The sequence below is a fragment of the Tupaia chinensis genome, unplaced genomic scaffold (assembly GCF_000334495.1).
Source record: "Tupaia chinensis unplaced genomic scaffold, TupChi_1.0 Scaffold000311_2, whole genome shotgun sequence".
Classification (NCBI taxonomy): Eukaryota; Metazoa; Chordata; class Mammalia; order Scandentia; family Tupaiidae; genus Tupaia; species Tupaia belangeri.
In genome coordinates, this window is record NW_006159803.1 from 4,772,156 (window position 1) to 4,798,676 (window position 26,521).

At 37.0% G+C, this 26,521-nt stretch overlaps 1 protein-coding gene across 4 annotated transcripts in view; it reads right to left on the reverse strand.

Moving 5' to 3' along the window:
• RDX (radixin) overlaps positions 1-26,521 on the reverse strand; it is a 70,553-nt gene that overhangs the window by 16,662 nt on the left and 27,370 nt on the right. For 2 of the 4 annotated variants that reach the window (XM_006150966.3, XM_014588805.2), the window contains 5 exons: positions 22,208-22,338; positions 13,518-13,678; positions 11,957-12,049; positions 5,880-6,122; positions 2,855-5,020 (listed from right to left, as the gene is read on the reverse strand). In XM_006150966.3, the coding sequence (XP_006151028.1) occupies positions 4,856-5,020; positions 5,880-6,122; positions 11,957-12,049; positions 13,518-13,678; positions 22,208-22,338 (793 nt within the window). In that variant the 3' untranslated portion in view covers positions 2,855-4,855. Of the gene's footprint in view, positions 1-2,854; positions 5,021-5,879; positions 6,123-11,956; positions 12,050-13,517; positions 13,679-20,277; positions 20,425-22,207; positions 22,339-26,521 lie in introns of those variants that run through there. The other 2 variants (XM_006150968.1, XM_014588804.2) reach the window with 2 other exon arrangements.

A 26,521-nucleotide genomic window follows, 5' to 3' on the forward strand; every position in this document is an offset into this window, starting at 1 on the left:
AGATTTTTAGCCACCGGGTCCGGGACCCGAACCGCGGTCAACTACGTGGGAGTCCAGCGACATAGCCATTACGCTAACTGCTGGTTCCCAGAATGTGATAAGCTTTGACACAGGGAACACCACTGAGTCAATTTGTTAGCTACCAATGTAGAAGGCCTAGGCATTTTTATTAAGTTATCAAAAAACATCTGCAGAATCCACTGCGTCATTGAAATGTGCTAGACTACTGACATTCTACATGATAGGGTGATAGGGTTTGATCTTGTTACAGAAAGTATGAAGAAGGTACAAAATAAGAAAATACTAAAGTTCTATTCATTTAGAACAAGCTATTGGATTGTTCTGACACATTTTTGCATAGAAAAATAGGTCATGATTTTTCCAATGACCCAATATAAGAGGAATCTTATACCAGTGTAGCTCCACATTTAACTGTTTTATCTTAACAATATCCAAGCTTTGGCTTACTAACAGTTCAGGAAATTAATGCTAACGTTAGTAATTCCTTATACTTTAATTTTTTGTTGTTTTTTATTTTTTTTCAGTTTTGCTATAGGGTGCGTACACCTCAACACAGCAAGAAAGAGAGGGAGAGTGAGAGAAATCAGCCCCATGGGAGAGGGCCACGATGCAATCTCCTCCATCTTCCTCTCAGAATTTTGGGCATGCACACGCACACACACTCAGTGTGTTTTTCAAGCTGTCAGGTCTAGGACTCAAACCACTCATCAGCCCTGTGGGATCCAGCTGCCTTAATCACCAAGCCACTGGCTGGCCCTCAAGCTTTAACTTTTAAAAAGATTAATTGTTTTCCTTATCCACACATAAGATGGGATACTCTTGGGTTAAAAAAATATTATCTTGGGGCTGGCAGGTAGCCTGGTGGTTAAGGCTGCTGGACTCCCACATGGCTGACCATGGTTCGAGTCCTGGGACCTGGCAGCTTGATTTCTCATTTTCCTTATCTCTCTCTGTCTTTCTCTGGTCAATGTCAATAAAATAAAATAATTTTTAAAAATTACAATGAATAAAAATTAAAAAATAATAAAGCACAGGTTGTTTTTTTTTTTTTAAAGTTATCTTTATCTCTACAAATATCACCCATCAACTCAGTGATTAAAATTGGGACAGAAAATAGTGGGAGTTTTTTTTAAAAATCACAACACTAACATCGAAACCCTTTTCTAATGGTAACCAAGAGTGAATCTCAAAAGTCCAAGATAACTTTCTAAGTGATAATTCTAGTTCTTAAAGAAAAACTATAACTAGACATAAAGCAAAGGATTATTATATAAAATTCCCTTTTCTGAGAGGATCAGAGTAAAGAAATCACTACCTGCCCTTGAGATAAGAAAAAATAAATAGTAGGGTCTGGCGGGTGACGTGGTTGTTAAGGCACTGAACTTCTACATAGGTGATGGCTGTTTGAGTCTGGGACCTGACTGCTTACTCTCACTTTTCCCTCTCTCTCTGACTCTTTCTGATCAAACTGAATAAAACTAAATAAAGTTAAATAGGTAATTCTTAAAATTTTTTTTAAATAAATAATAAAGCCAAATATACTATAATCTGAGAAGACACTGGACTATCATTTATGTTTGTACTAATTTATCACTTGTTTATCTAAGAAGCCTTGTTAAAAATGAGAAGCTTTCAAAAAGGCAATTAAATTCTAGATAACTAACTTCTCTGTTAAAAATGCTCTAAGAAAATACTTAAATAAATGTATTGTTCTTATTAGCATGCAGTGCTTTAAACAATATTGAGAAGGATTTTTTTTTTTTTTAAAGAGAGATTTTTTGCTATAGGGCACATGAGCAGGAGTGACAGAGAGAGAGAGAAAGTAAGAAATCAACTCTCTTGGGGGGAAGGGAGATGGACACACTGCAATTCCTCCTCCTCCATTCTTCTCTTGGGATTTTGGGCACACAGAGACACCTGCCTGGCATGAGCTTTAAACCACTGGGTCCAGGACTTGAACTGCAGTTGGCCATTTGGGAGTCCAGCAAAGTAACCATTACACCATCTGCTGGTCCTGAATATTAAGAATAGTGAGATAAATGACTGACAACAAAACTGCTATATTCCTCGGAAAAACAAACAAAAAACTGAACTCTATGTAAAAAAAAAAAAGCAATGAGGGGAAACCCTAAATCACTTTCTACTGTCAAGAGAATCAATTTAATTTAATTATTTAATTTTTCCACAGAATTATTCACTATTACGTCCATACCAAGAGAAATAATTTGGGGGAGATTAAATCTTAAGAAATTAATTTTTTTTCCTATACACTTCTTATTTAAAAAACATATTTAAAGACTTAATGATTTATGGCTCTGACAGAGATTGTAATTTCCAGGAAATACATAAGAAATCCTTGTTAAATAACAACAGTGGACCTTAAAGGCATGAGCTTTTGTTACTTTATTGTTAACCAATGAATGTTATCCAAAATTAGAGATGTAATTGTAACTTAACTGTACAACACAATATTATGCTAATGTCAAAAGCCTACTGGAATTTACCAAATATTTATTAGTGTACTTTTACATTGGTATATTGAACATGTGCTCTCAACTGCTAAAGAGAAAAGTTATAATTGGTTTAATCACTGTGAAAACCCATGTTGCAAATGGCTGTTTTTGTTTAGAAAAATTCACAGTTATAAAAATGGACTAAATCCACTTTAATCCTACTCTACAAATAGATTATAAACAGCAAATATAACTGGTAATTTTTCAACACTGTATTAAATTGATGTCACAATGGTGGTGTACACAATTCAAAATTAGAAAAATTAATAAAAATCCGATAGAAGTTCAGGCTTTCACCTATTATGGCAATTGCTTTAATGCTTTGGAAAAGTGAATCCTTATATTTTCAAAGCATGAATAGTGGGGTCCACCATCTATTTCTCTGATGTACTGCAGGCAGAAATATTCTCTTCCAGAGTTTTGAAGCATGTGCACAACCACTGTACAAAAGTCACTTCAAGATTAACCAGTTATCTTTTTGTCCTACAAAGTCCAAAAAAATATATTAAATGCAGCCTCTCCTTTTCATGTCTGCCCAGATTAATCCTTTTCAAGTCAGCAAAAATTAAAAAAGCACAAGAGATAATTTCTGACACAATTTGAATCTACTGTGCATGAAAAATGTTTAATAAAATGGCAATTTTAAAAGATAAATGTAAATTTGAATGCATAATACCAAATGAAAAGCAGCTGAACCACACAGAGAAAACAAGGCTTTCATATCTTTAAATCTAGGTGTTTTACAACAAAGAAAATACTTGAAACTGTAAAGATTAGAACAACTTTCTATCTGGAAAGATTTCTTCAGCAAGACATAATTGAAATTAATATAACCTAAATTTATAATTTCTAAAATAGGATTAACAAACCAAATTTAAGTAGTTTTAGTTAAGAGACTGGAAAAAAGCACAGTGATTTAGAAACCAAATATGCTAAAATGATTATGTAACTATTATATCAAGAAATGAAGGTACAGACATTCTTCATATGCTACAAGGGTAACCTCTCTCTCTGATACACAAACACGCAAACAACACATGTGTGCATGCGCACGCGCACACTTCCTCAGACACACAACACCCCCCCCCCGGAAGACAGTATACCAGTGAGAACTTACAATTTTAATACAAATCAGAGTCCTACAGTTCAACTCAACAAAAAGGCAGTTAAAAATTTAGCACTCTTAAGAAATTCTGAAGGAAAATGAAGTCTCAAAAGTATCCATTCATGTTTGAGACTACGTATTATAAAACATATAGCTTACACACTCCACTGTGTTTGAACAACCAGGTGTAATAGTGAGGTAGTATTACTGTCCCCTTCTTGGGACTCATGTTTTCAAATGTTGCCCTTCCAAGAAAGTTCAGGTTTTTTCCCAATGATTAAAAATCAATTACTAACAAATCTATATTTTCTTTTATTAAATATCTGTTTTTCTAAATCAGTCCATGAAAGAACAAAACTTCCAAAATTTTTCAGAGATACCTTACTTATCTGCAGGTAGCGTGTTTCATCAATAATTTCTCTTATAGAACTGTCGCCTGCCGTTGACATTGTGTGAATTGGCAGGCAAAGAAAACCATCAAAGGTTACAGGGGATGAAACACCAATCAATGGTAACTGTCAAAGATTACTGTAATTATGTAAGCTGATATCAAATATCCAATAATGTAATTAAACTGGGATTAAAAAAAGCTAACCACCAGATGCACATTACACTATTAAACATTCTAATCCTTTTCATGATTCATTACCGATTTCTACACAATCATCCAAGTCTGTGCTTTTTTCCATCCAGCTACCTCCCATCATTTTAAACACTGCCAATGATCTGCATGAAGACAGAGTTATATTTATGAATATGGCAGGATATGAAAAGGGCACACCAAGAAAATATGAGTGAGTGAAAATGTGGAAATGTATACAGGTTACGTATGGAAAGGGCAAGGGAAAACATTCATTAAAACGTTCACCATTATCCTTTAAGATGTACAAAGTGCTCAAACCACACATACACATTTGTCATACATGATAATTAGTGTTGATCTTCAACAGAAAAAAAAAATTAAAAATGAAACAAATGAAAGGAGGTGATGGAACACCATTCTCCATTCTCTGGCCCAAAAGAAAAAGAAAAACAAACATGACATCACACTGCCTTAATGTTGAACAGCTCTCCTTAAATTTGTCTTTTAGCCACCACAGTCAAACTGGTATAAGTGCTTTGGCAAGGTGGGATGCATTCCATCACATCTGCAAAGGCCTGCTTTTCTCTGTTGGTGGTTCAGCTTATGAAGAACATTTATGCAAAATAACGGCTCTCACATTGCTTCAAACTCATCAATACGCTGCTTTGTGTTGCCCTGTCGAATCTGTCGCAGAGTCTTGTACTTATCACGGCCTGCTTTAACATTCTCAGCATGAAGAACATCATTTTGTGTTTTCTTGGTTTCATCTCTGGCTTGGGCTAATTCAGAACTTAATGCCTATATATAAAAAATAAAAACATTATTATATTTTTATTAGATTTAAAAATAATTTAAAGATGCAAAAATACATATACATATACCAAATCTATAACTTTCCACTGTAAACATCTTTTTACCGGTAAGTTTATTTTTAGTATGGTAACAGTGGAGGTTATGGAAGAATACACAGTCTTTCATTTCTATATTCAACAACCATTGTATTTTGTACATTGTTTAAATTACTTCAGCGTTCTAATCCAATGCTTGAAATGACTTACAAAAGGCAATGTTACTACAAGATCTAAAATCTGTAACATGAGGATAGCTTTCTCAAAAGCCTTAAATTTACTGTAACCATCACCTCATTTTCTTATTAATATCTGAAGATTTCACCAATTAAAACATTACAGAACTTACCTGGAAAAACTCTACTAATATTTAAATTTTCCATTTTGATCAAATTATGTACATTCAATAAGCTGACCACTGACATTACAAAATCTAAATGAGTATTTCGGATTACATAATGTCTTACAAGTAGTCTACTAAATATCGCTTTTTACTGTAAACTGTTTAAAAACTAAATTCACTTGTTTTTTAAGACATTAGAATATCTCTACCTTTTAAAATGGGTCAAGCTATAATTAAGTATCTCATCATTTAAGGCCTGATTACACAAAGCTAAAAACATTTCCTAATGAATGGGGTCACACAAGGGAAGAAATGAAATAACATGACTGCAGGCCTAAGTGAATCACAAGGCTGGCCACCATTAACAGCTTCTAAAAATCACATGTTCTTTTAAAATAAGTTTGTCTTACACGGGGAAAATATAAACTATATTTTAAACGTGCATACAACTGCACATTTTAAATACCTGGAGTTGCTTCTTAACTCGCTCATTTTTCTGTGTTTCTGTTACGCGTTCTTCCTCACTTCTATGGTTCATTACCCCTTCGTTTGATAATTCAGCACTAGCCTCAGCATTATTTTCATCGTGCTCATCATGTTCATTTTCTGTTGGAGGAATGACTGGGGGTGGCGGAGGTGGAGGGGGGGCAGACATTACAGTTTTTAATTCTTCTTTGGTCTTTTCCAAGTCTTCCTGGGCTGCAAAAGCCTGAACATTAAAAATAAGGTTATGAGCAACTTACTTTGAAGATTAGCATCTAAATAAATAAATTTACCCTGCCTTTCTTTCTTATTTTTATCTTAGGGGCACACGTACTCCCAGACAGAGAGAAAAGACGGAGAGAGCACTCCCCAATCAGGCATAGTCACGCTGCAATCTCCTCCCCCATTTCTCCATCCTCTGGGATTTGGGACATGCACATGCACATGTCCAGCATGTTTTTCTCACTGAGGACACGGTCAGTCATGTGGGACTTGGCTTCCCCAGACACCAGGTACCAGTCTGGCCTTACCCTGCTTTCCTAGTACAAAGTATAATTCAGGGTAATAAAATGAGCCCTATTGATGAAAGTTTTTTTAGTAGAAGATGCCTAGCAGAAAGGAAAGCAAATATTTTAAAAGCATCATTTTGCAAACCCTAATACAATTATTAAGTCTGGCAAGCATTATCAATTGTTTTTAAAATTGTTTTGCAAATGGTTGTTGAAAAATGGATATATGAAGAATGCCACATTTAATACATGACATTTGAACTGCAGGAGAATCAGACAATGGAGAAATCAGACTGTCATTACTCTTCCAATTATCAATTAAAATCACTAATGGTGGGTTAATTATCATTAGATATTGAAGTGTCTTCTGATAAAGGACAACATAAAGTTTCCAATATCACCAATTATTTGGGTAATCATATTATCCCACTTTGTCTGGAAAAGTCCTGCATCATACTGTTGTCCAAGTGTAATTATTAATAACATCCATTTTTACTCTCAAAAGTGCTCTAGTTTAGGGAACCAGCAGTTAGCGTAATGGCTACGTCGCTGGACTCCCACGTAGTAGACCGCGGTTTGCGTCCCGGGCCCGGTGGCTTAAAACTCACGCTGGGCACGTGTGTGTGCGTGCCCAAGATCCCAAGAGGAGAATGGAGGAGAAGGGACTGCGGCGTGACCATCCCCCCTGGGGGGTGATTTCTCGCTTTCTGTCTCTTTGTCTCTGTCTGTCTGGCGAGTGCACGCGCCCTATAGGGAAAACCTCTCCCCCCCAAAAAAAAAAAGTGCTCTAGTTTGACTAAAAAATTATATGAAAATCTCACCTACAATGTGTTCTATGTTAAAAACTTCTAATATGAATTTTTAAGCTTTTAGCTCTAACTTCTAGTTTATAGAAAATTATTAGGGATACTGATACCACAAGAAAGTAACTAGACAAAGTTAGGAGGAGGAATATTCTGCAAGTACTTTCAGTAGATCAGTATCATAAAAAGAGCGATTGTCCTACGTTAAAAGATACTTAAACAGAAGCAATGCTACTTTGAATATGAGTCTGACAAAATTAGCTATAAAAGACATTTTGGCTAAATTGGGAATTTTGAATATTGAATGAGATAAAAATTCACCAAAGTGGAGTAGTATGTAGAGTAAAATCTCATTTTGAAAAAAAAAAAAAATTATATACATACACATGTATACAAGACAACCAGAAAATATGCTGGAAGGATATACATTGAGGTTTTATAATTGTGACTCTAGTTTTCAGGAATGTTATTTTCTTTTCTGTGCATTTACTATAATTCATAACATTTGCATTTGTAACAAGTCATAATTAAAAGCTTATGTGACCGGTAGGTGGTGCAATGGTTAGAGGCACTGGACTCCCACATGGCTGACCATGGTTCGAGTCCTGGACGTGGAAGCTGGAAGCTTGATTTCTCAGTCTCTCTCTCTCTCTCTGTCCCTCTCTGGTCGAATTAAAATAAACAAAGTTAAATCAAATAATTCTTTTAAAAAAAGCTTGTGTGTCAGGCTTGTCCCACATCACAGCAATTTGGATATGCCTAGAGAGTGGGATCCCAAATTGTTGACTAGATGCTTGGGAGATGTACTGGGCACGTATCTGTACATGCCCAAGGTCCTAACAGGGTAGAGAGATGGAGAAAGAATTGCAGTGTTGCCAGGCCCCATTGGAGGGTGTTCTCTCTGCCTCTCTCCTAAGAGCACACACTATCTAGCAAATGGGGGAAAAAATAGCAAAAAAAGAGAAATAAAAAGTTAAGGGATCTATAACATTCTAATAATAAAAGCATTGTAATGCACAGACTAAGAGTATTTTATACCATTCATTGTGTTACAAAAATTTATACTTAATATATTCATTCACTATACCAAAACTTTCCCAATGAAATTAAAATTTTCAGAAAACTTACCTGAAAGTGAAAGAAAACTGTTGTCTGTAGTTAAAGTACATTTTATTTTTATTTTTTAGAGAGAGTTTTGTTTTTTTTTTTTTTTGGAGAGATTTTTGCTTATAGGGCGCGTGCGCTCGCCAGACAGAGGCATAGAGACAGAAAGCGAGAAATCACCCCCCAGGGCAGGGTGGTCACGCCACAATCCCTTCTCCTCCATTCTCCTCTCGGGATCTTGGGCAAAAACGCACACGTGCCCAGCGTGAGTTTTAAGCCACCGGGTCTGGGACATGAACCGCGGTCGACTACGTGGGAGTCTAGCGACATAGCCATTATGCTAACTGCTGGTTCCCGAGAGAGATTTTTTGCTACAGGGTGCATGCACACACTGGAGAGACAGAGAGAGACAGAAAGCAAGAAATCATCCCCAGGGTGATGGCCATGTTTCTCCTCCATTCTCCTTTCAAAATTAGGAGGATACACGCACATGTGTCCAGAGTGAGTTTCAAGTCTCCAGTTCTGGGACATGAACTGCAGTCAGCTAGGTGGGAGTCCAGCAACATACTGCTACAATCACCTGCTGGCCCCAAGTACATTATACTGTAGAAAAATCATTACATAATAACTATACATTTCTTTGAAATGAGTATTACAGTTGCATTTAAGAGTTATGTCAGGGGACTAGCAGATAGCATAATGTTTACATCACTGGCCTCCCAGACAGCTGACCACGGTTCAAGTCCCAGACCTGGCAACTTAAAACTCATGGTGAACATGTATGCGTGCATGCCCAAAACCTTAAGAAGAGAATGGAGGTGAAGGAACTGCAGCATGGCCATATCCCTGGAGGGTGATTTCTGACTTTCTGTCTCTGTGGAGAGTGCATCCACCCTACAGCAAAAAATCTCTAAAAAAAAAAAAGAAAAAAGAAAAAGAAAAAAGAGTTAACGTCAGGGCTACCAGCATAGTGGTTAAAGGACTGGATTCCCATATGACCAACCATGGTTCAAGTCCTAGATCTGGCGGGTTGCTTTCCCTCTCTCTGGTGAGCACATGTATACTGTAGCAATTAGAAAAATAATAAATAAAATAACTAATTAAGAAAAATTATAATAATAATAATTAAATACTTCTTTTTAAGAAAAAAATAATAATAAATTTTCTTTCTTTTTTTTTTTTTTTTTTGCGGGGGTTTTCATTCTCCTCTCAGGATCTTGGGCACACACACATGCGCCCAGTATGAGTTTAAGCCACTGGTTCCAGGACTTGAACCATGGTTGACTACATGGGAGTCCAGTGACATAGCCATTACACCAACCGCTGGTCCCAAAATTAAATAATTTAAGAAAAATATAAATTTAAAAAATAAAATTAACTTTAAAAAATAATAATTATTTAAGAAAAATAATAAAATGTAAATAACAAATAAATAATGCTTTTATTCTTAAAAAATTATTTATCATCATTATTATTTTTCAATGTGATATGGGGCACATGTGCTCACCAGAGAGATAGGTGAGAAATCAACCTCTTAGGTCCAATACTCGAATTGTGGTCGGACATGTAGGAGTCTAGCACTTTAACCACTTTGGGACCACCAGATGGCATAATGGTTACATTGCTGGACTCCCAGGAAGTAGACTATGGTTCAAGTCCTGGACTGGGCAACTTAAAACTCACACCGGGTGCATGTGCTTGCGTACTCAAGATTCTGAGAGGAGAACAGAAGACAAGGGACTGTGGCATGGCCAACCCCCTGGGGGGTGATTTCTCTCTTTCTATTTTTCTGTCTCTCCAGCAAGTGCACATGCTCTATAGCAAAAATCTTTCTCTCAAAAAAAAAAAAGGGGGGGGGGAATTATTTTATTTAACTTCAGTTATTTATTCATTTATGTATTTTTAACTTGACCAGAGAGGGAGAAAAAGAGAGAGAGAGAAAAAGAAAACCACCATTTCCAGGACTTGAACTGCGGTCAGCCATGTGGAAGTACAGCATCCTTAACCACCACACCACCTGCTGCCCCCCTAAATAAATAATTCTTAAAAAAAAAAGTTAATGTCATTTAAATTTAAATTAAAACTTTCATTATCTTCTAATTCCCACCCCTACAGCTAAAGTTTGATTTTATACTTGCATGCTACTATAGATAACGGCACTTGCATCAACTTCGGAACTCAGAAATCTCAGTATCTTTTACTGCGTCATCCATCTAATTCAGCATCATGTCTGATCATTGGCTGCCATGTCCTTTCAAGTTCACCATGAAAATTTCTTAACCCTTACCACTGCTCTATATTCTCACTGCCACATCCTTAGTTTGGGTTGGGTATCTTATTTTTTTTTTGGAGAGGTTTTTGCTATAGGGCGCGTGCGCTCGCCAGACAGAGACAGACAGAGAGATAGAAAGTGAGAAATCACCCCCCAGGGGGATGGCCATGCCACAATCCCTTGTCCTCCATTCTCCTCTCAGGATCTTGGGCACGCACGCACACGCGCCCAGCGTGAGTTTAAGTCACCGGGTCCGGGACTCGAACTGTGGTCGACTACATGGGAGTCCAGCGACACAGCCATTAAGCTAACTGCTGGTCCCAGGGTTGGGTATCTTTAAGAACCTACTATTCCAGGGCTGTCAGGTGGCATAGTGGTTAAGGTGCTGGACTCCCACATGGCCAACTATGGTTCAAGTCCTAGATTTAGCAGCTGGCTTTCTCACTTTTCCTTTCTCTCACTCTAGTCAAATTAAAAAAATAATAATAATAAATTAAGTAATTCTTAAAACAAACCAACAAAAAACCTAACATTCCAATTTATTCTTCTTAATGACTGCTAAGTTCTTTTTTATAAAATCATACTTGATCACAATTGTTTGTTTTTAGTTTTACTATAGGGTACCTGTGTTGGCCAGAGGAAGAGACAGAAAGAAAGAGGGGAAGTGAGAAATTCACCCCTCGGGAGGATGGCCACACTCTTCCTCCATTCTCCTCTTGGGATTTTGGGCATGCACACACACTCACTCAGTGTGATTCTCAAGCCAAAGAGTCTGGGACTCCAACTGCACTGTAAGTCACGTAGGATGCAGCACCTTAACCTTCCATGTCACCTGGTGGCTCCCTGATCATGTTCTGAAATCTTCAGATGCCCAATGTCTACAGACACTCCTAAATACCTTGCCGTAGTAAGACATTTATTTATTTAAAGTCTTCCACAAATTAATTTCCTATTTTCTAACTTGCCAGTCATTCCCAACATGTCTGATCCTCTATACTAAGCTTTGGGTGCTTATTGGCTGTCCTTAAATCTATCATGTACATTCATACTTTCTATAGTTACTCAGTACTGTATGGCATAACCACGTTTTCCATCCCTAAACACTCAATCTTTTCTGCTTCTAAAATCTTATTGCTCAAAATCTAGCTTAAAAGTATATAGGTTTCCTCAACACCTGTCTCACTCCCAAAAGAATTAACGACCTCTTCTAAGTTACCAAAGTACTTAGTGTACATTGAGAAGACTAATATTTACTGTAATACACAGACATAATATCTTTTGCTCTCTAAATTGTGATAGTTTCTTAAATTCAGCAAACTGCTGTGTTCAACATGGCTCCCCAGTAAAAGCTAGTCAATGAATAAATGATTACTTTGTGTTGCCACTCAGTAGCTTCCTCCTCCTTTTTCTTCTTGGCTTCTTCTAGAAGTGCAATCTTGGCAGTGAATTCGGCAAGTTCTGCTGCCTAAAATAAACAAAACTATTACCAAGACTAAAAAACAATCTTAATATATTTTGAATAATCTTATGATATGTTAAATCAACATGGCTTTAATGTACATGCTTGGGTTGTTTTTATGTTTTTCTTAGGTAGCCTTCCAATAAAAAGCAGTATGTCTTTAATATATTTATAGTTAAATCCTTGAAGTATCTAGCTAATAAAGCTAAAGAAAATTTGTTACTCTATAGGAAGCAGTTAATTGTTCAGTAGCAGGGAATTAAAAATGTGTAACTGAGGGGACCAGCAGTTAGTGTAATGGCTATGTCACTGGACTCCCACATAGTCGACCGCAGTTCGAGTCCCGGACCCAGTGGCTTAAACTCATGCCGGGTGCGGGAGCGTGCGTACCCAAGATCCTGGGAGGAGAATGGAGGAGAAGGGATTGCGGCATGGCCACCCCCCCGGGGGGTGAGTTTTCGCTTTCTGTCTGTCTGTCTCTGGCGAGCGCACGTGCCCTCTAGCAAAAAAAAAAAACTCTCCCCCCTGCCAAAAAAAAAGAAATGTGTAACTGAGAAGCTTTTTAAACTTTTATCAATAAAGAACTATTTGCTCACGTCTACAAAAGAAAAAAAAAAAATAGGAGCACTTTGTCACATAATTTCATTTGATTCTCTAACAATTCTTTTAGATGGCATCATTCCACTTTTCAATAGGAGGTAACTGAGGCCTGGAAAAGATGTAGCAGATGAATGCCTCAACGAATACCTAAATTCAGGATCTTTCTTTTTTTCTTTTCTTTCTTTTTTTTTTTTTTTTGAGAGGTTTTTGCTATAGGGTGTGTGCACTCGCCACAAAGACAGAGAGACAGAAAGCGAAAAATCACCCCCCAGGGGGGATGGCCACACCACAATCCCTTCTCCTCCATTCTCCTGTCAGGATCTTGGGCACGCACGCACATGCACTCAGCGTGAGTTTAAGCCACTGGGTCTGGGACTCGAACCACAGTCAACTACATGGGAATCCAGGAACATACATAGCCATTACACCAACTGCTGGTCCTTAAATCCAGGATCTTTTAAGTGTCATGCTTACTGTTCATTATTTGCAAGTCTACTAAGTAAGCAAAAAGTCCAACCAATTATGAATTATAGTTTCTTATGGGAACTTGAAACATACTGTGTTAATTTATCTAAAGCAAAAATTGCTAGCTGGCTCATTGCAGAATGCAGAACCTGTCCAAGTCTAAGTGAATCGAAATCTTTTGTTGGCAATGCATTCATTTATGTATAGAAAACACCTTTTACTCTGTTTTTAGAGAGTTTTCTTTAGGTGGAAGTTCAGTGTCTTAGTTTTATTGCTACACTTTGTTATTAAGTTACTTGTATCACTGTTTTGCTTCTAAGAGGTGCAATATACATAGTTGTGGAAGCTTCCCTCCATGCTTTTATTTAAGTGTTTCTTTTCTGACTACAATAGAGGGATGGTTCCTTACTAGCTGTTCCTGATTCTTCATCTGGTCAGCAGCTTGTTTCGCTATAGCAGACTTAGCCTCTTCAGCAGCTTGACGCTCCTTCTCAAGCCGTTCTGCTTCTTCTTTTGCCCGTTTTCGCTCCTGATCCAGTTCTAGAGCTTTTCGAGTCTGTTCTTCTAGTTCTGTCAAATATATGTACCCCCAACCCCAAACGAGGATTAATTCCAATTATTCTCACTATCAAAAGAAGCTGAAATAGTATACAGGACTCTAATTTGTACAGTTGCCAAAAATCAGCACATATGCAAACATGCATATACCTAATTCTTGGTATTTTTTGGTAAAGTTTATTTACTTCCTGAGTAAATAAAGAGACAGAAAAGAGACAGACAAGAGATACAGCACCCTCAACAGGGTCTTAGTGCCACAATCCACTCCCAGCTGCAACCACCCCAGATCTTGCATGCCCAGTATATTCACAGAGCTCTCTGGACAAGAACGAGAAACCTTCCCACACAGACTGGTCTTGCAGAGCTTCGCATTTTGCCACTGCACCAGTGTCAAACCCTGGTTTTAACAGCAAAAGCCTAATCTGTTACCTCATTCTAAAATGCAAAGAAATAAAAATCCTTCGTAATTTGAGTTGTGCAATAAGATCAGAAGTACATACCTTATTTCCTTAAATAAGCTCTCCATTTAGTTTAGTAAACTGTTTCTAAAGTCAATAAATAACACAATTTAAAGCTTTTAAGTTTTTATTTATATAAACTAAGTGTTAAATAAGTTAACCAAAGAAATTAAGATTATAAGCAATACTTATTGACCCAAAATATGAATACTGATGTTATTATATGAATTACTGAAAATTTTGAGTTATTGGTACATATTCAGTCCAAAGGCATGAAGAGTAAGTAGTATTTGGAGATGAATGACATGAATTTTAATTCTTAAGTGTATAGGTCATAAAATCAATGATCTTTTCTTATTCTAGTGAGTTGAATTAAAAAGGAAATTATTAACACAAAACTAGAAAAACTGTAAATGAGTTTGGGACCAGCAGCTAGCATAATGGCTATGTCGCTGGACTCTCATGTAGTCGACCGTGGTTTGCGTCCTGGACCCAGTGGCTTAAAACTCATGCCAGGTGCGTGTGCGTGCGTGCCCAAGATCCCGAGAGGAGAATGGAGGAGAAGGGATCTCGGCGTGGCCATCCCCCCTGGGGGGTGATTTCTCGCTTTCTGTCTTTCTGTCTCTCACTGTCTGGCAAGCGCATGCGCCCTATAGCAAATACCTCTTCAAAAAAAAAATTTAAAAAAAGAAAAATTGTAAATGAGTTTTAAAATATTAACTGTAAACATTAATTTCACAACTCTTATTTAGCTAGTAGGTTCCAGCCTGGTGATGCAGTTGGTAACAAAGTAAACTGCAGTGCTGGAAGCCACATGGCCAAACACAGGTTCTGAATCCCAAGTGGACTTGAAAACACATCAGGCATACATGCTTGGGTCCAGGATCCTGATGAGCTGGAAGCTGGTGAAAAGGGATCTTGGTGTGAATAGACCCTGTGGAGGGTACTGTGCTCTCTCTCTATCTTTCATGTGTGTATACACATTATCATGAATAAAATAAATCAGTAATAATAATAATAATAATAATAATAAGGTCTGGCCCTGGGCTTAGTGGTTAAGTGCTGTGCATTGGCAGCCAGAAAAGATATGCTGGACCCATAGCGCAGTGGTTAAATAAGCTGGATCTCACATGGCTGACCTGGGTGTAAGTTCTAGCCATGGTAGCTTGAGAGCATTCTGGGCAGATGCATATGCATGTTTTGAATCTCAACAAGATAGAGAAACAGAGGAAAAGGGATGGCAACACAACCATTCCCCACTGAGGTGTGCTTTCTCCACACCCTATCTCTGTCCTCTGTTCTCTCTTTAACAAGTACACATACATACTCTCTAGTAATTAAAAAAAAAAAAAAACGGCTAAGGTTTAGGCCCATAGCCTAGTGGTTAAGAGAACTGGATCCCACATGGCCAACTGTGCAGTTTGAATCCCGGTCTCAGAGGCTTGAAAAACAAACTGGATGCATGTGCTTAAATGCATTCCCCCAATCCTGACAAGATGGAGGAATGGAGGACAAAGAATTGCAGCACGACCACGCCCCATTGAAGGGCTCTTTTTGCCTGTCTCTCTGACTCTCTGGTTAACTAATGTCCCTTCTGGTGATTAAAGAAAAAGGGGGTGGGAGGGTATTTTAAGACAGTAAATTTCACCACAGTAAACAATAAAAGAGCCAGTCAGTGGTGTGGTTAAGGGGCTGGATCCCACATGGCAGACTTTGTAGTTCAAAAATCATGCTGGGCACATGCACTTGTGTGCTCAAAATCCTGAAAGCAGGAAGGAATGGAGAAGGGATTGTGGTGTAACCATTTCCCATGAAGGTTGCTATCTCAACTTTTTCATCTCTCTCTGGTTAAGTGCACATACCCACTGGCAAAATAATATACAGACAGACAGATACATAGATAAGTAAATACAAATAAAACTAAAAAATAACACTTTCATAAAGATTTTGTACTATGAGAAAATTTAAATTTTGAAATAAGTATCTCCAATATTATGATCTATCAGCTTTTAATAAATATCAAATTGAAAAATGACAAATAAGGCTATGACTGTTTTGGTATATGTTACAAACGGTAGAAGGTCTAAGTGGTTTTTTTTTTTTTTTTTGAGAGGTTTTTTGCCATAGGGCGTGTGCGCTCGCCAGACAGACAGAAAGCGAGAAATCACCCCCATGGGGGATGGCCACGCCGCAATCCCTTCTCCTCCATTTACCTCTCAGGATCTTGGGCATGCACGCACACGTGCCCGATGTGAGTTTTAAGCCACTGGGTCTGGGACACGAACCGCGGTCAACTACATGGGAGTACAGCGACATAGCCCTTACGCTACCTGCTGGTCCCAAGGTCTAAGTTTTTTAAATGTTGAAAATAAACTCTGAAAATATCATTCCAGTCTTTTCTAGAAAAAAAGGTTTGACTCATCATACATCCTATAAATGACTTCTGTTTTGTTGCTTTCCAATTAAGTGAGTTAGAACTATGGCTCATGACTAAATTCAACCTGATGCCTTTTTTTGATTGGTAAATAAAACTATACTGGAGCACAGACATTCTCATTTAGGCATTGTATGTGGTTTCTTTCACACTGCTATTGCAGAGTTGAATAGATGGGATAGAGACTGCATACCCTGCAAAGCCTGAAATATTTACTGTCTAGTTCTCTTATAAAAATGTTCATGTGGGACCAGCAGTTGGTGTAATGACTGTGTCACTGGACTCCCATGTAGTCAACCATGGTTTGAGTCCTAGCCCAGGAGGCTTAAACTCACACCGGGCACGTGTGTGTGCATGCCCAAGATCCCAAGAGGAGAATGGAGAACGGATTGCAGCATGGTCATCCCCGCTGGGTGGTGATTTCTCGCTTTCTGTCTCTCTCTGTCTTTCTGGCGAGCACGCACGCTATATAGCAAATACCTCTCCAAAAAAAAAATGTTCATGAGTTAGAATATTTCTGTGAAACAAACGTCCCTTTAGACCATGGGTCCACTTAAAATGCTGGTAAAAAAAAAAAAAAAAGGACTGGATGAGAAAAGTGAATACCATCCACTTTTTGCCTATCCTGATCATAAAAATTTAGAGCTTAACCATTTTTTAGATCTAGCATGCAAGAAAAAAATACCAAAGAATCTGGCTTATTTAGAATATCAGCTCTTTCAGGACAAAAGCTAAAATTTACAAAAACAAACCACCCCTCTGATTAATAATGTCATAGTGCTGTACATTGTTATTGTGCTTAATTGGGAGTAGACCAGGAAAGTTATTCTAAGTTCAAACTAGTAAAATTTAAGAAAGCCTCTCTTTCTCAATCAGACTTGAACTCAATCATCCCCTAACTTTACTGGTGAAGTTTTCAACATACATTCTGCTAAAATTGAAGCAAGAACAAACTTGGTTCAAATTTATGGAGAAGCATGGATGGATGAACAATAAAATTATAAATGCTTTATAAAAAGTTTATGGGGACAACATCCTAAAGAAATCAGCAATTTACAAAGGGTTAACTCTTGAACTTGAGGGAGCTAATGCTAAGAAATAAAGTATATCTTTTTAATTATCTTTTAATTTCATTTTTCTACATTTTCAAGTTCCCTCATACATATAACAGAATATTACACAACATAAGAAAACAAATTACAACTACATATACAAGTCTGAGCAAAAAGCAGCCAGATACATGAATATATAAATTCATTTCTATATAGTTCAAAAATAGGAAGACTATTCTTAGGAATGATACCAAAAGCACAAGCAAGGAAAGGAAAACATAAACTGGACTACACCTAAATTAAAAGCCACTAAATAACATCATTAACAAAGTTAAAGATAGCCCACAGGACAGGAGAAAATATTTGTTAATCACTTGTCTGATAAGAGGCTTGTGTCCCCAATACACAACGAACCATTTTAATAACAACAAATAATGCAATTAAAAAATGGGTAGCAGATTTGAACATTATTCTCCAAAGATAATATTAATAGCCAATAAACATATAGAAAGATGCTCAACTTCATCAGACATTAGGGGAATCAAAATTGTGAAGTATCACTTTATATGCATTAGCATGACTAGAATCCGAAGACAAGTTACTGACAGGAGGAATGTAATAATAGCAATCCCTTTAGAAACTAGTTTGGCAGGTCCTCAAAGAACAAAGTGCTGATACATGCTACCACATAGATGAATTTTGATAATATGCTAAGTGAAAGAAGCCAGTCACAAAAGACCACATTTTATGTAATTCCATTTATCTGACATGTTCAGAACAGGCAAACCTATAGTCAGAGAAAGTAGATTAGCAGCTGCCTCTGATGGGGGAGACAGTATTAGGAAGAAACGGCAGTGAATGCCAACAGGTAGAGGATTTTTTGGGGGGATGATGGAAAAGTTCTAAAATTGACTGTGGTGATAGTTGCACAACTTTGTGCACACCCCCAAAAACATTAAATTAAATAGTATACTTTAAACGATTAACTGTATGGTCTATGAAATATATCTCAAAGGAGCTATTGGATGGTCTCTGAAATATATCTCAAAGGAGCTATTGGAATAAAAACAGAGAAGATTATGTAAGCCAGAATTACATAAATCACGTTTGGGGTTAAAGAAAAAATGACTGGGAAGATAAGGAAGGTTTGCTGAGTGCAGATAATATTCTGTACCTTGTTCTGGGTAGCTGCAAGAATAATTCACTTGGTAAAAATTCACTGAGTCTTATACCTAAGAGGCATGCAAATTAATGCTTCTGTCTGTACATCAGCAAAAAATTTTCTTAGTTTTTATAAACACAACTACTATTTATTTATTTATTTATTTATTTATTTATTTTTTAAAAAGAGAGACTTTTGCTATAGGGTCCATGTACTTGCCAGAGAGACAGACAGATGGAAAGTAAGAAATCAACCCTCAGGGGGATGGCCACATCACAACCTTCTGCCCCATTCTCCTCTTGGGATTTTGGGCATACAAGCACACGTGCCTGGCATGAGTTTCAAGTCTCCGGGTCTGGGACTCAAACTGAGATCAGCTATGTAGGAATCCAGCAATATAACCATTACACCATCTGCTAGTTCCAATACAATTACATTTTTTAAAATAGTCTCAGAGCACTAAGTTAGCATTATTTACTTATATTTTACAAATTAGGAAACTGAGAGGTTTAAATGACTTGTTTATAGCACATTCTGAGCTGACAGATTAAAATTCTTGCTCCTAACTGTGAACAATGTGTATCTGAAGTGTAAATCTCCCTCTTATCCTTAACTACTCTTTATCACATTATTGTGCTTACTTGAATCATAGTACTTAATATTACATAAAATGATTTTGTTATTTATTTCATTACTCTGTCTTCCCTCTATAAAATATACACTGCATTAGTGTAGGGATTTCATCTGTTTGGTACTATACCCCCAACACCCAAAACAGTGCCCAGTACCCATAAGTGCTTAGTATGTATTCAGAATGAATGAAATCATTACATCCAGGTCCTTTGTATGATTTATCTTTTTGAAGATGGGAATTCACTTAGACATTTGTTGGAACAGTAATTTAATACAGGTCTGACTATATTTCATCTCAAATATCAGCAGCAATGTATCTTGAAGATGGTTTAAAAAATGATAAAGATAATTTAACCATGATGCATAATGGAAATGTAAAATGGAAGAATGGTACTATTTAATGATTCATTTCAAATAATAATGACTTCAATTAAAAAATTTTTTAAAACATAGGACCAGCAGGAGGAGTGGTGGTTAAGGTGCTAGATTTCCACATGACCACCATATTTAGAGTGCTAGACCCAACAACTTTAAAATCATGCTGGGCATATGTGCATATGTATCCAAAATCCCAAAAGAAGAATGGAGAGGGGACTGTGGTGTGGTCCCCTGTGGGGTGATTTTTCACTTTTTCTCTCTCTCTGTTTTGGCAAAAACCAAAATAAAACAAAAACTTTTTAAAAAACAAAATGACAATAATAAATTATAAAAAAAGCTTCTCAGACAAAAAATTGTAAGTTAATGTGCTAAATATCATGACTTAAATAAGGTCAGTTACTGCATCTGAATTAGAATGTAGCATAAATTACAGACAATCATGCAGATTTTAGGACAACCTTGAAAAGCTTTATTAAAAAATACAAAAAACAAATTGGTGTCCTTTGCCTTAAGATGACTGTTTGAAATGATCTTGATAGGGATGCTCTATGTTCTTTCTTAATGTCTATCTTCCTTATATTCCTTAGTGCTTCTTTGAGTAGTTTTCTGTACATAAATCATTAATATTTTTATTACACAGCCTAAATAAATAAGATCAAAAGATTTGGTAAGTAGCTATTCTATCAGAAAAGGTGTTATGTATATGAAATAGTGCTATAATTCAATCTTTTCTTTAAAATAAGACCAGTACCAAGAAGTGTTTTTAAACTATTTTTAATATACGTTAGTACAATCTAGTTTTTTTTGTTGCTTTTTTTGTTTTATAGGTTGTGCCACAGGGCACATATGTTGAAGAGAGAAAGAGAAAGGGAAAGTGAGAAATGACTCCCCAGAGGGGATGGCCATGCTGCAATCCCTTCTCAATTCTCATCCCAGAAGAATGCCCCCAGCATGATTCTCAAGCCAATTGGTCTAGGACTCAAGCCCATGCCTTAACCACTACACCACCTGCTGATCCTTAATCTACCTTTTTTTTTTTAACAGCATTCTCCTCTAAAAATTTTATTTATACTATTCCTAGGACATTGTACATTATCTGACTTTATTTACATACAAATTTCTGCAAACTACACAGACCTCACTCCTATGTATGTTATGTATTTGTATTCCCCGAATGCAACATTAATGTCTGCTGTGATTGATGAAAAAGGCACCTAAAGTGGCAGAAGCATCAAACTGGAATTTAAGAAACCAATTCTATCTCTGAGTTGTGGTCTGCAAACAAATGCTTTACTAACTTTGGGCTTGGACTAAGCTTCTACATCTTTTATGCAACTAAGAAGTAAGGATTCTAATGACTCAGAATGAAAACCCAGGGATTTAAAAAATTTCTTCTCTTACAAAAATTATTTCCAATCCTCTTAGAAGTGGAATGGATCAATCAGTTTGTTGATTTATAAGCAATATTTGTGAATTCCTCGTCTAGCTCCCACTTGCAAATTATTCGACCCACTGCTCAAAAACATCTTCCCAGCACTATCAGCTGGTGTAAGGAATGAAAATAAACTTTAAATAAGATTCTTGGTTATTTCCAAGAGAAGTGAATGGCTGGTTGTTAGGCAAGTAGGTATTAAATCTATTTTAATAATTAGTATAGACTTCCTGGTATACCCTCTGAGATCCTACTGCTTAGGAAGAAGCAAAACATCCTATTTTTTCCTCAATACCTTTTTTTCTTTTTGCTGTGTGAAAGTAGTATTTGAGAGTTATTTACTATAAGCCATACAGTATAAATTCAATGTATCCTTTTTACTGGGTCATTGAGAAAGTCAAGATGCATTTTTGCATAGAGAAACACATGGTTTTCCAAACTACCAGCTCCAGGATTCAAACTGCATTGTTGGTCATGTGAGTTCTGGCTCTGTTAACCACCAGACCACAGGGCTGAACCCATATTGTTTATTTTCTAATACTAAAGTCAAATCTTAAGGGTTGGGTTCCTAAAAAAGTTTATAGTCAAAATAGCTAGAAATACTTTAAATTACTTAAAAGCCTGTAGATACTTAATTATCCTTAAAGCACTACATAAATGCTTTTGTTTAAATGTCATGAAGTATTGAATAATTTTTGTTTATGGAATCCTAATAGATAAATTAATAAATCCTGAATCCTAATAGATAAATTAATAGAGATATATAAAGGAGTACACATGAAAAGTAGTTGGGTGTTTAAAAGAAAAAACATGTGCACTGCATAACAAAATGTGCCTTAAACATATTTATGATGTGATTTAAGTATTCAATCTGGCAATAAAATGCGATTTTCCTTTACTACACAACTATGATTTAATAATGGTAAGGAAATGCTACTATCTGACAACACAGCAATAACTTTGACTATCCATTGTCAAAAAGAAGCTTTTACCTTTCTGGGCTTTCATTGTCTGTTCTTCAATTTGCCTTAGACGTTCCATTAGCTCTTCTTTTTCCCGTTCTATTCTTTCCTTTTCCTTTTCTGCTATTTCTCTTTTCTTCTTTTCATTCTCCAGTTGTGCCCTAAAGAGAAATCACAACTGCTATGTTACAAATTCATAGACAGAAATACCATTTGTGTGTAACCTAAGTACCAACTGTGAGTCAATTAAGAAGACAGTACGGCATAAATATTTTACCAGCATTTTCATTATTTTCACTTATGTTCAAGTTTTTGTGTGGTTAAAAATATAGAACTATATTCTTACATACACTCTTATGTGTATGTACTGAGGACAAAAGTCCGACTGCTTTTTCCTATTTTCCAAAACCCTTTTCAGAGGGCGTGCAGGGAGGCACATCCACAAACATTAACTGACCATTTTGACCCACTGGTAGCAGGATTCTTTGTACATCCTGCCCCAGCACAGTATCTTTGTGATGTATATTAAGCCTCCTTATCTCTATTAAAGTATATTCTTTTCCGACCTCAGCAACTTTTCCAATCACCAACGTAAAAACTATAAACCTACCTATAAGTACAAGACCCTCCCCTTCCCATATGTTTCACCTTTTGGCCCAGACCAATGGAAAAACTCTTCACTAAATTCCAAACCCTGTCTCTTGCTCTCAAAATCAAAGAAAAGAAACCCCTGTACTTGATCACCCTGACAAGAGCGTATTTCGCCTCCTCTCTGGGCCTAGGTCACTCATATTCTGCTTAGAAATAAACTGCATTAATTATTTTTACAGAGTTGGTTATTTCTGTCAACAATACACATGTGCTGGGTTCCAATGTATTTTTTTTTGGAGAGGTTTTTGCTATAGGGCGCGTGCGCTCACCAGAAAGACAGAGAGATAGAAAGCGAGAAATCACCCCCTAGGGGGGATGGCCACATTGCAATCCCTTCTTCATTCTCCTCTCAGGATCTTGGGCACTCATGCACATGCGCCCAGCATGAGTTTAAGCCACCGGGTCCAGGACTCGAACCATGATCGACTACATAGGAGTTCAGTGACATAGCCATTACGCTAACTGCTGGTCCCTCCAATGTATTTCTTATTGTGGAATCATAATAAAGATAATTGAGGACTAGTTTTTAAAAATATTAAAAACAGACATTTTAGAAATATTCTCAAGGAATAAGTTTACAAAAGTACTAGGAAACTATAAATGTCATATGTATCCTTTGTATACATGGTTTCGAGGTTGACTTGAGTAGAAGAGAAAAGTTAGGAGATTTCCCATACAGGATGACCTCTGACAACAAATTATATGCCAGCACCATAAGAGTTAATTGCATAGCTGGCATACCTGAGAAAATGCCTTCTTTAAATTTGTAGAGTCCTCTACTAGGGAAATTAGCTAAGGCTTGAAAGAGAGCACACAAAAGGCAAGTACCTTAAACAGGAAAATAACTTGGGAGAACAAGAATTTTCAATAATTAAAAATGAATTAATACAGGTTTAATTTATTAAGTAGTACCCATTTATGTCTACATACAAGATGACAAATTAATTTTTTATCTCCTTTGGTAATTCTATTAGAACACTAGTAGGCATCTAAGACTGTTAAAAAAAATTTCATCAGAGCTATGCAGCAAAGAAGGCCTCGATTATTTAACTGCATCTGCCATGGGCATGATGGGACCATTTATTTTATTTTATTTTTTAAAGATTTTTATTATTTTAACTTTATTTATTTATTTTAATTGGACCAGAGAGTGAGAATGAGAGAGAAAGAGAGATAGGGAAAGTGAGAAAGCAAGCTGCCAGGTCTGGGACTCAGACCACAGTCAGTCATATGAGAATCCATGCCCTTAACCACCATGCCACCTGCCGGTCCCGGGACCATTTATTTTAAATATAGCCAAACTCATTCATCAAATGTCTACTAAGAACATACCACAGCTCAGATGCTTTGCTGGAGACCAAATATATAAAGATGAGTAAAAGATGAGAAACTCATCAGATAATATTTTCTATTTAATTAATAAGTTTAGTCAGTACTCAATTACTACTTATATGAAAATTAATTTTTTTTTATTAAAAAAATCAATTATGGGGGACCGGCAGGTGGCTGGTGGTTAAAGGCGCTGGATTCCCACATGGCCAACTGTGGTTTGAGTCCTGGAACTGGTGGCTTGCTATCTCCCTTTCCCTTTCTCTCTCTCTCTCTGGTCAAATTAAAAAATAATAACAAATGAAATTAAATAAGTAAATATGTATATTTTTAAATCGATTATGGGCCTAACTGCAGTGTCATATAGGGGAGGACAAAACACCATCACTAACAGTGTGCCTGGAGTCCTAGCTAACTGAGAGGCTGAGGCAGGCAGGACTCCAATGTGGCAAGACCTTGTCAAAAACACCTTCCTTCCTCATCCCACACTGGTTTACTTTCTTTAGAGAAAAAAAAAAAATCAGTTTAATCTCTAAAATTTGTTTTAATACTCCACAAAAAAATATCATTGCTGTCTAGTGTCAATTTTCAATTTCAGGCATAAAAACAAGTAGGTTGTCAACTTCTAGGATAAGCAAGGTTTTATCTATCAAAGTTTTTTCCCTCCTCTTTCTACAAACCTGAGTATTAAAATTCCTACAGTTTCTAGATACCTATTCTGCCCCAACACTGAAAGAGAGTCGTGTTTTGGGGCAAACAGGTAGAACTGTCCTAAGTCAGTCCTGAGTAAGAAAGACACTGGTGGTGAGTGACCTTGCAGTACACCAAGCCAAAACAAGAAGCTGAAAGGTCACCACACCTCCTCATTGGCTTTATAAACCCTCACACCATTTTAGAGCCTAGGGTCTGGAGCTCATTCTGCAAACTGAGCGCCTTCTCTGCTCTGGGGTTCCCTAAAAAAAAAACCAACAGCTAGGAGGAAAAGCCAATAATTATACCCCACCATGAGACTTTGGCTCACTCTGCAGCACATTTACCTCTTTTCCTTATCCTATTTCAATCTATAAAGCATAATTAGGCAAAGAGATTTAAAGCATAGAAAGCTCCCATCCCAATAAGATGTGAGTAGAGAGGTTTAACGGAATGTTTGCATTTCCTAATGTCCTTGGGCAGAAGAAAGACCCCACAGAGGCTGCTGCCTTTTGTGCTTTTAGCTAACTGAACATCAGGCTGTCTGTAAAGCAAAAGCGCCGTACCTTCCCAGTAAATGACCCAGGCTAAGAGCGACTCTTTGGTTTGAGTCCTGGAACTGGTGGCTTGCTATCTCCCTTTCCCTTTCTCTCTCTCTCTCTGGTCAAATTAAAAAATAATAACAAATGAAATTAAATAAGTAAATATGTATATTTTTAAATCGATTATGGGCCTAACTGCAGTGTCATATAGGGGAGGACAAAACACCATCACTAACAGTGTGCCTGGAGTCCTAGCTAACTGAGAGGCTGAGGCAGGCAGGACTCCAATGTGGCAAGACCTTGTCAAAAACACCTTCCTTCCTCATCCCACACTGGTTTACTTTCTTTAGAGAAAAAAAAAAAATCAGTTTAATCTCTAAAATTTGTTTTAATACTCCACAAAAAAATATCATTGCTGTCTAGTGTCAATTTTCAATTTCAGGCATAAAAACAAGTAGGTTGTCAACTTCTAGGATAAGCAAGGTTTTATCTATCAAAGTTTTTTCCCTCCTCTTTCTACAAACCTGAGTATTAAAATTCCTACAGTTTCTAGATACCTATTCTGCCCCAACACTGAAAGAGAGTCGTGTTTTGGGGCAAACAGGTAGAACTGTCCTAAGTCAGTCCTGAGTAAGAAAGACACTGGTGGTGAGTGACCTTGCAGTACACCAAGCCAAAACAAGAAGCTGAAAGGTCACCACACCTCCTCATTGGCTTTATAAACCCTCACACCATTTTAGAGCCTAGGGTCTGGAGCTCATTCTGCAAACTGAGCGCCTTCTCTGCTCTGGGGTTCCCTAAAAAAAAAACCAACAGCTAGGAGGAAAAGCCAATAATTATACCCCACCATGAGACTTTGGCTCACTCTGCAGCACATTTACCTCTTTTCCTTATCCTATTTCAATCTATAAAGCATAATTAGGCAAAGAGATTTAAAGCATAGAAAGCTCCCATCCCAATAAGATGTGAGTAGAGAGGTTTAACGGAATGTTTGCATTTCCTAATGTCCTTGGGCAGAAGAAAGACCCCACAGAGGCTGCTGCCTTTTGTGCTTTTAGCTAACTGAACATCAGGCTGTCTGTAAAGCAAAAGCGCCGTACCTTCCCAGTAAATGACCCAGGCTAAGAGCGAC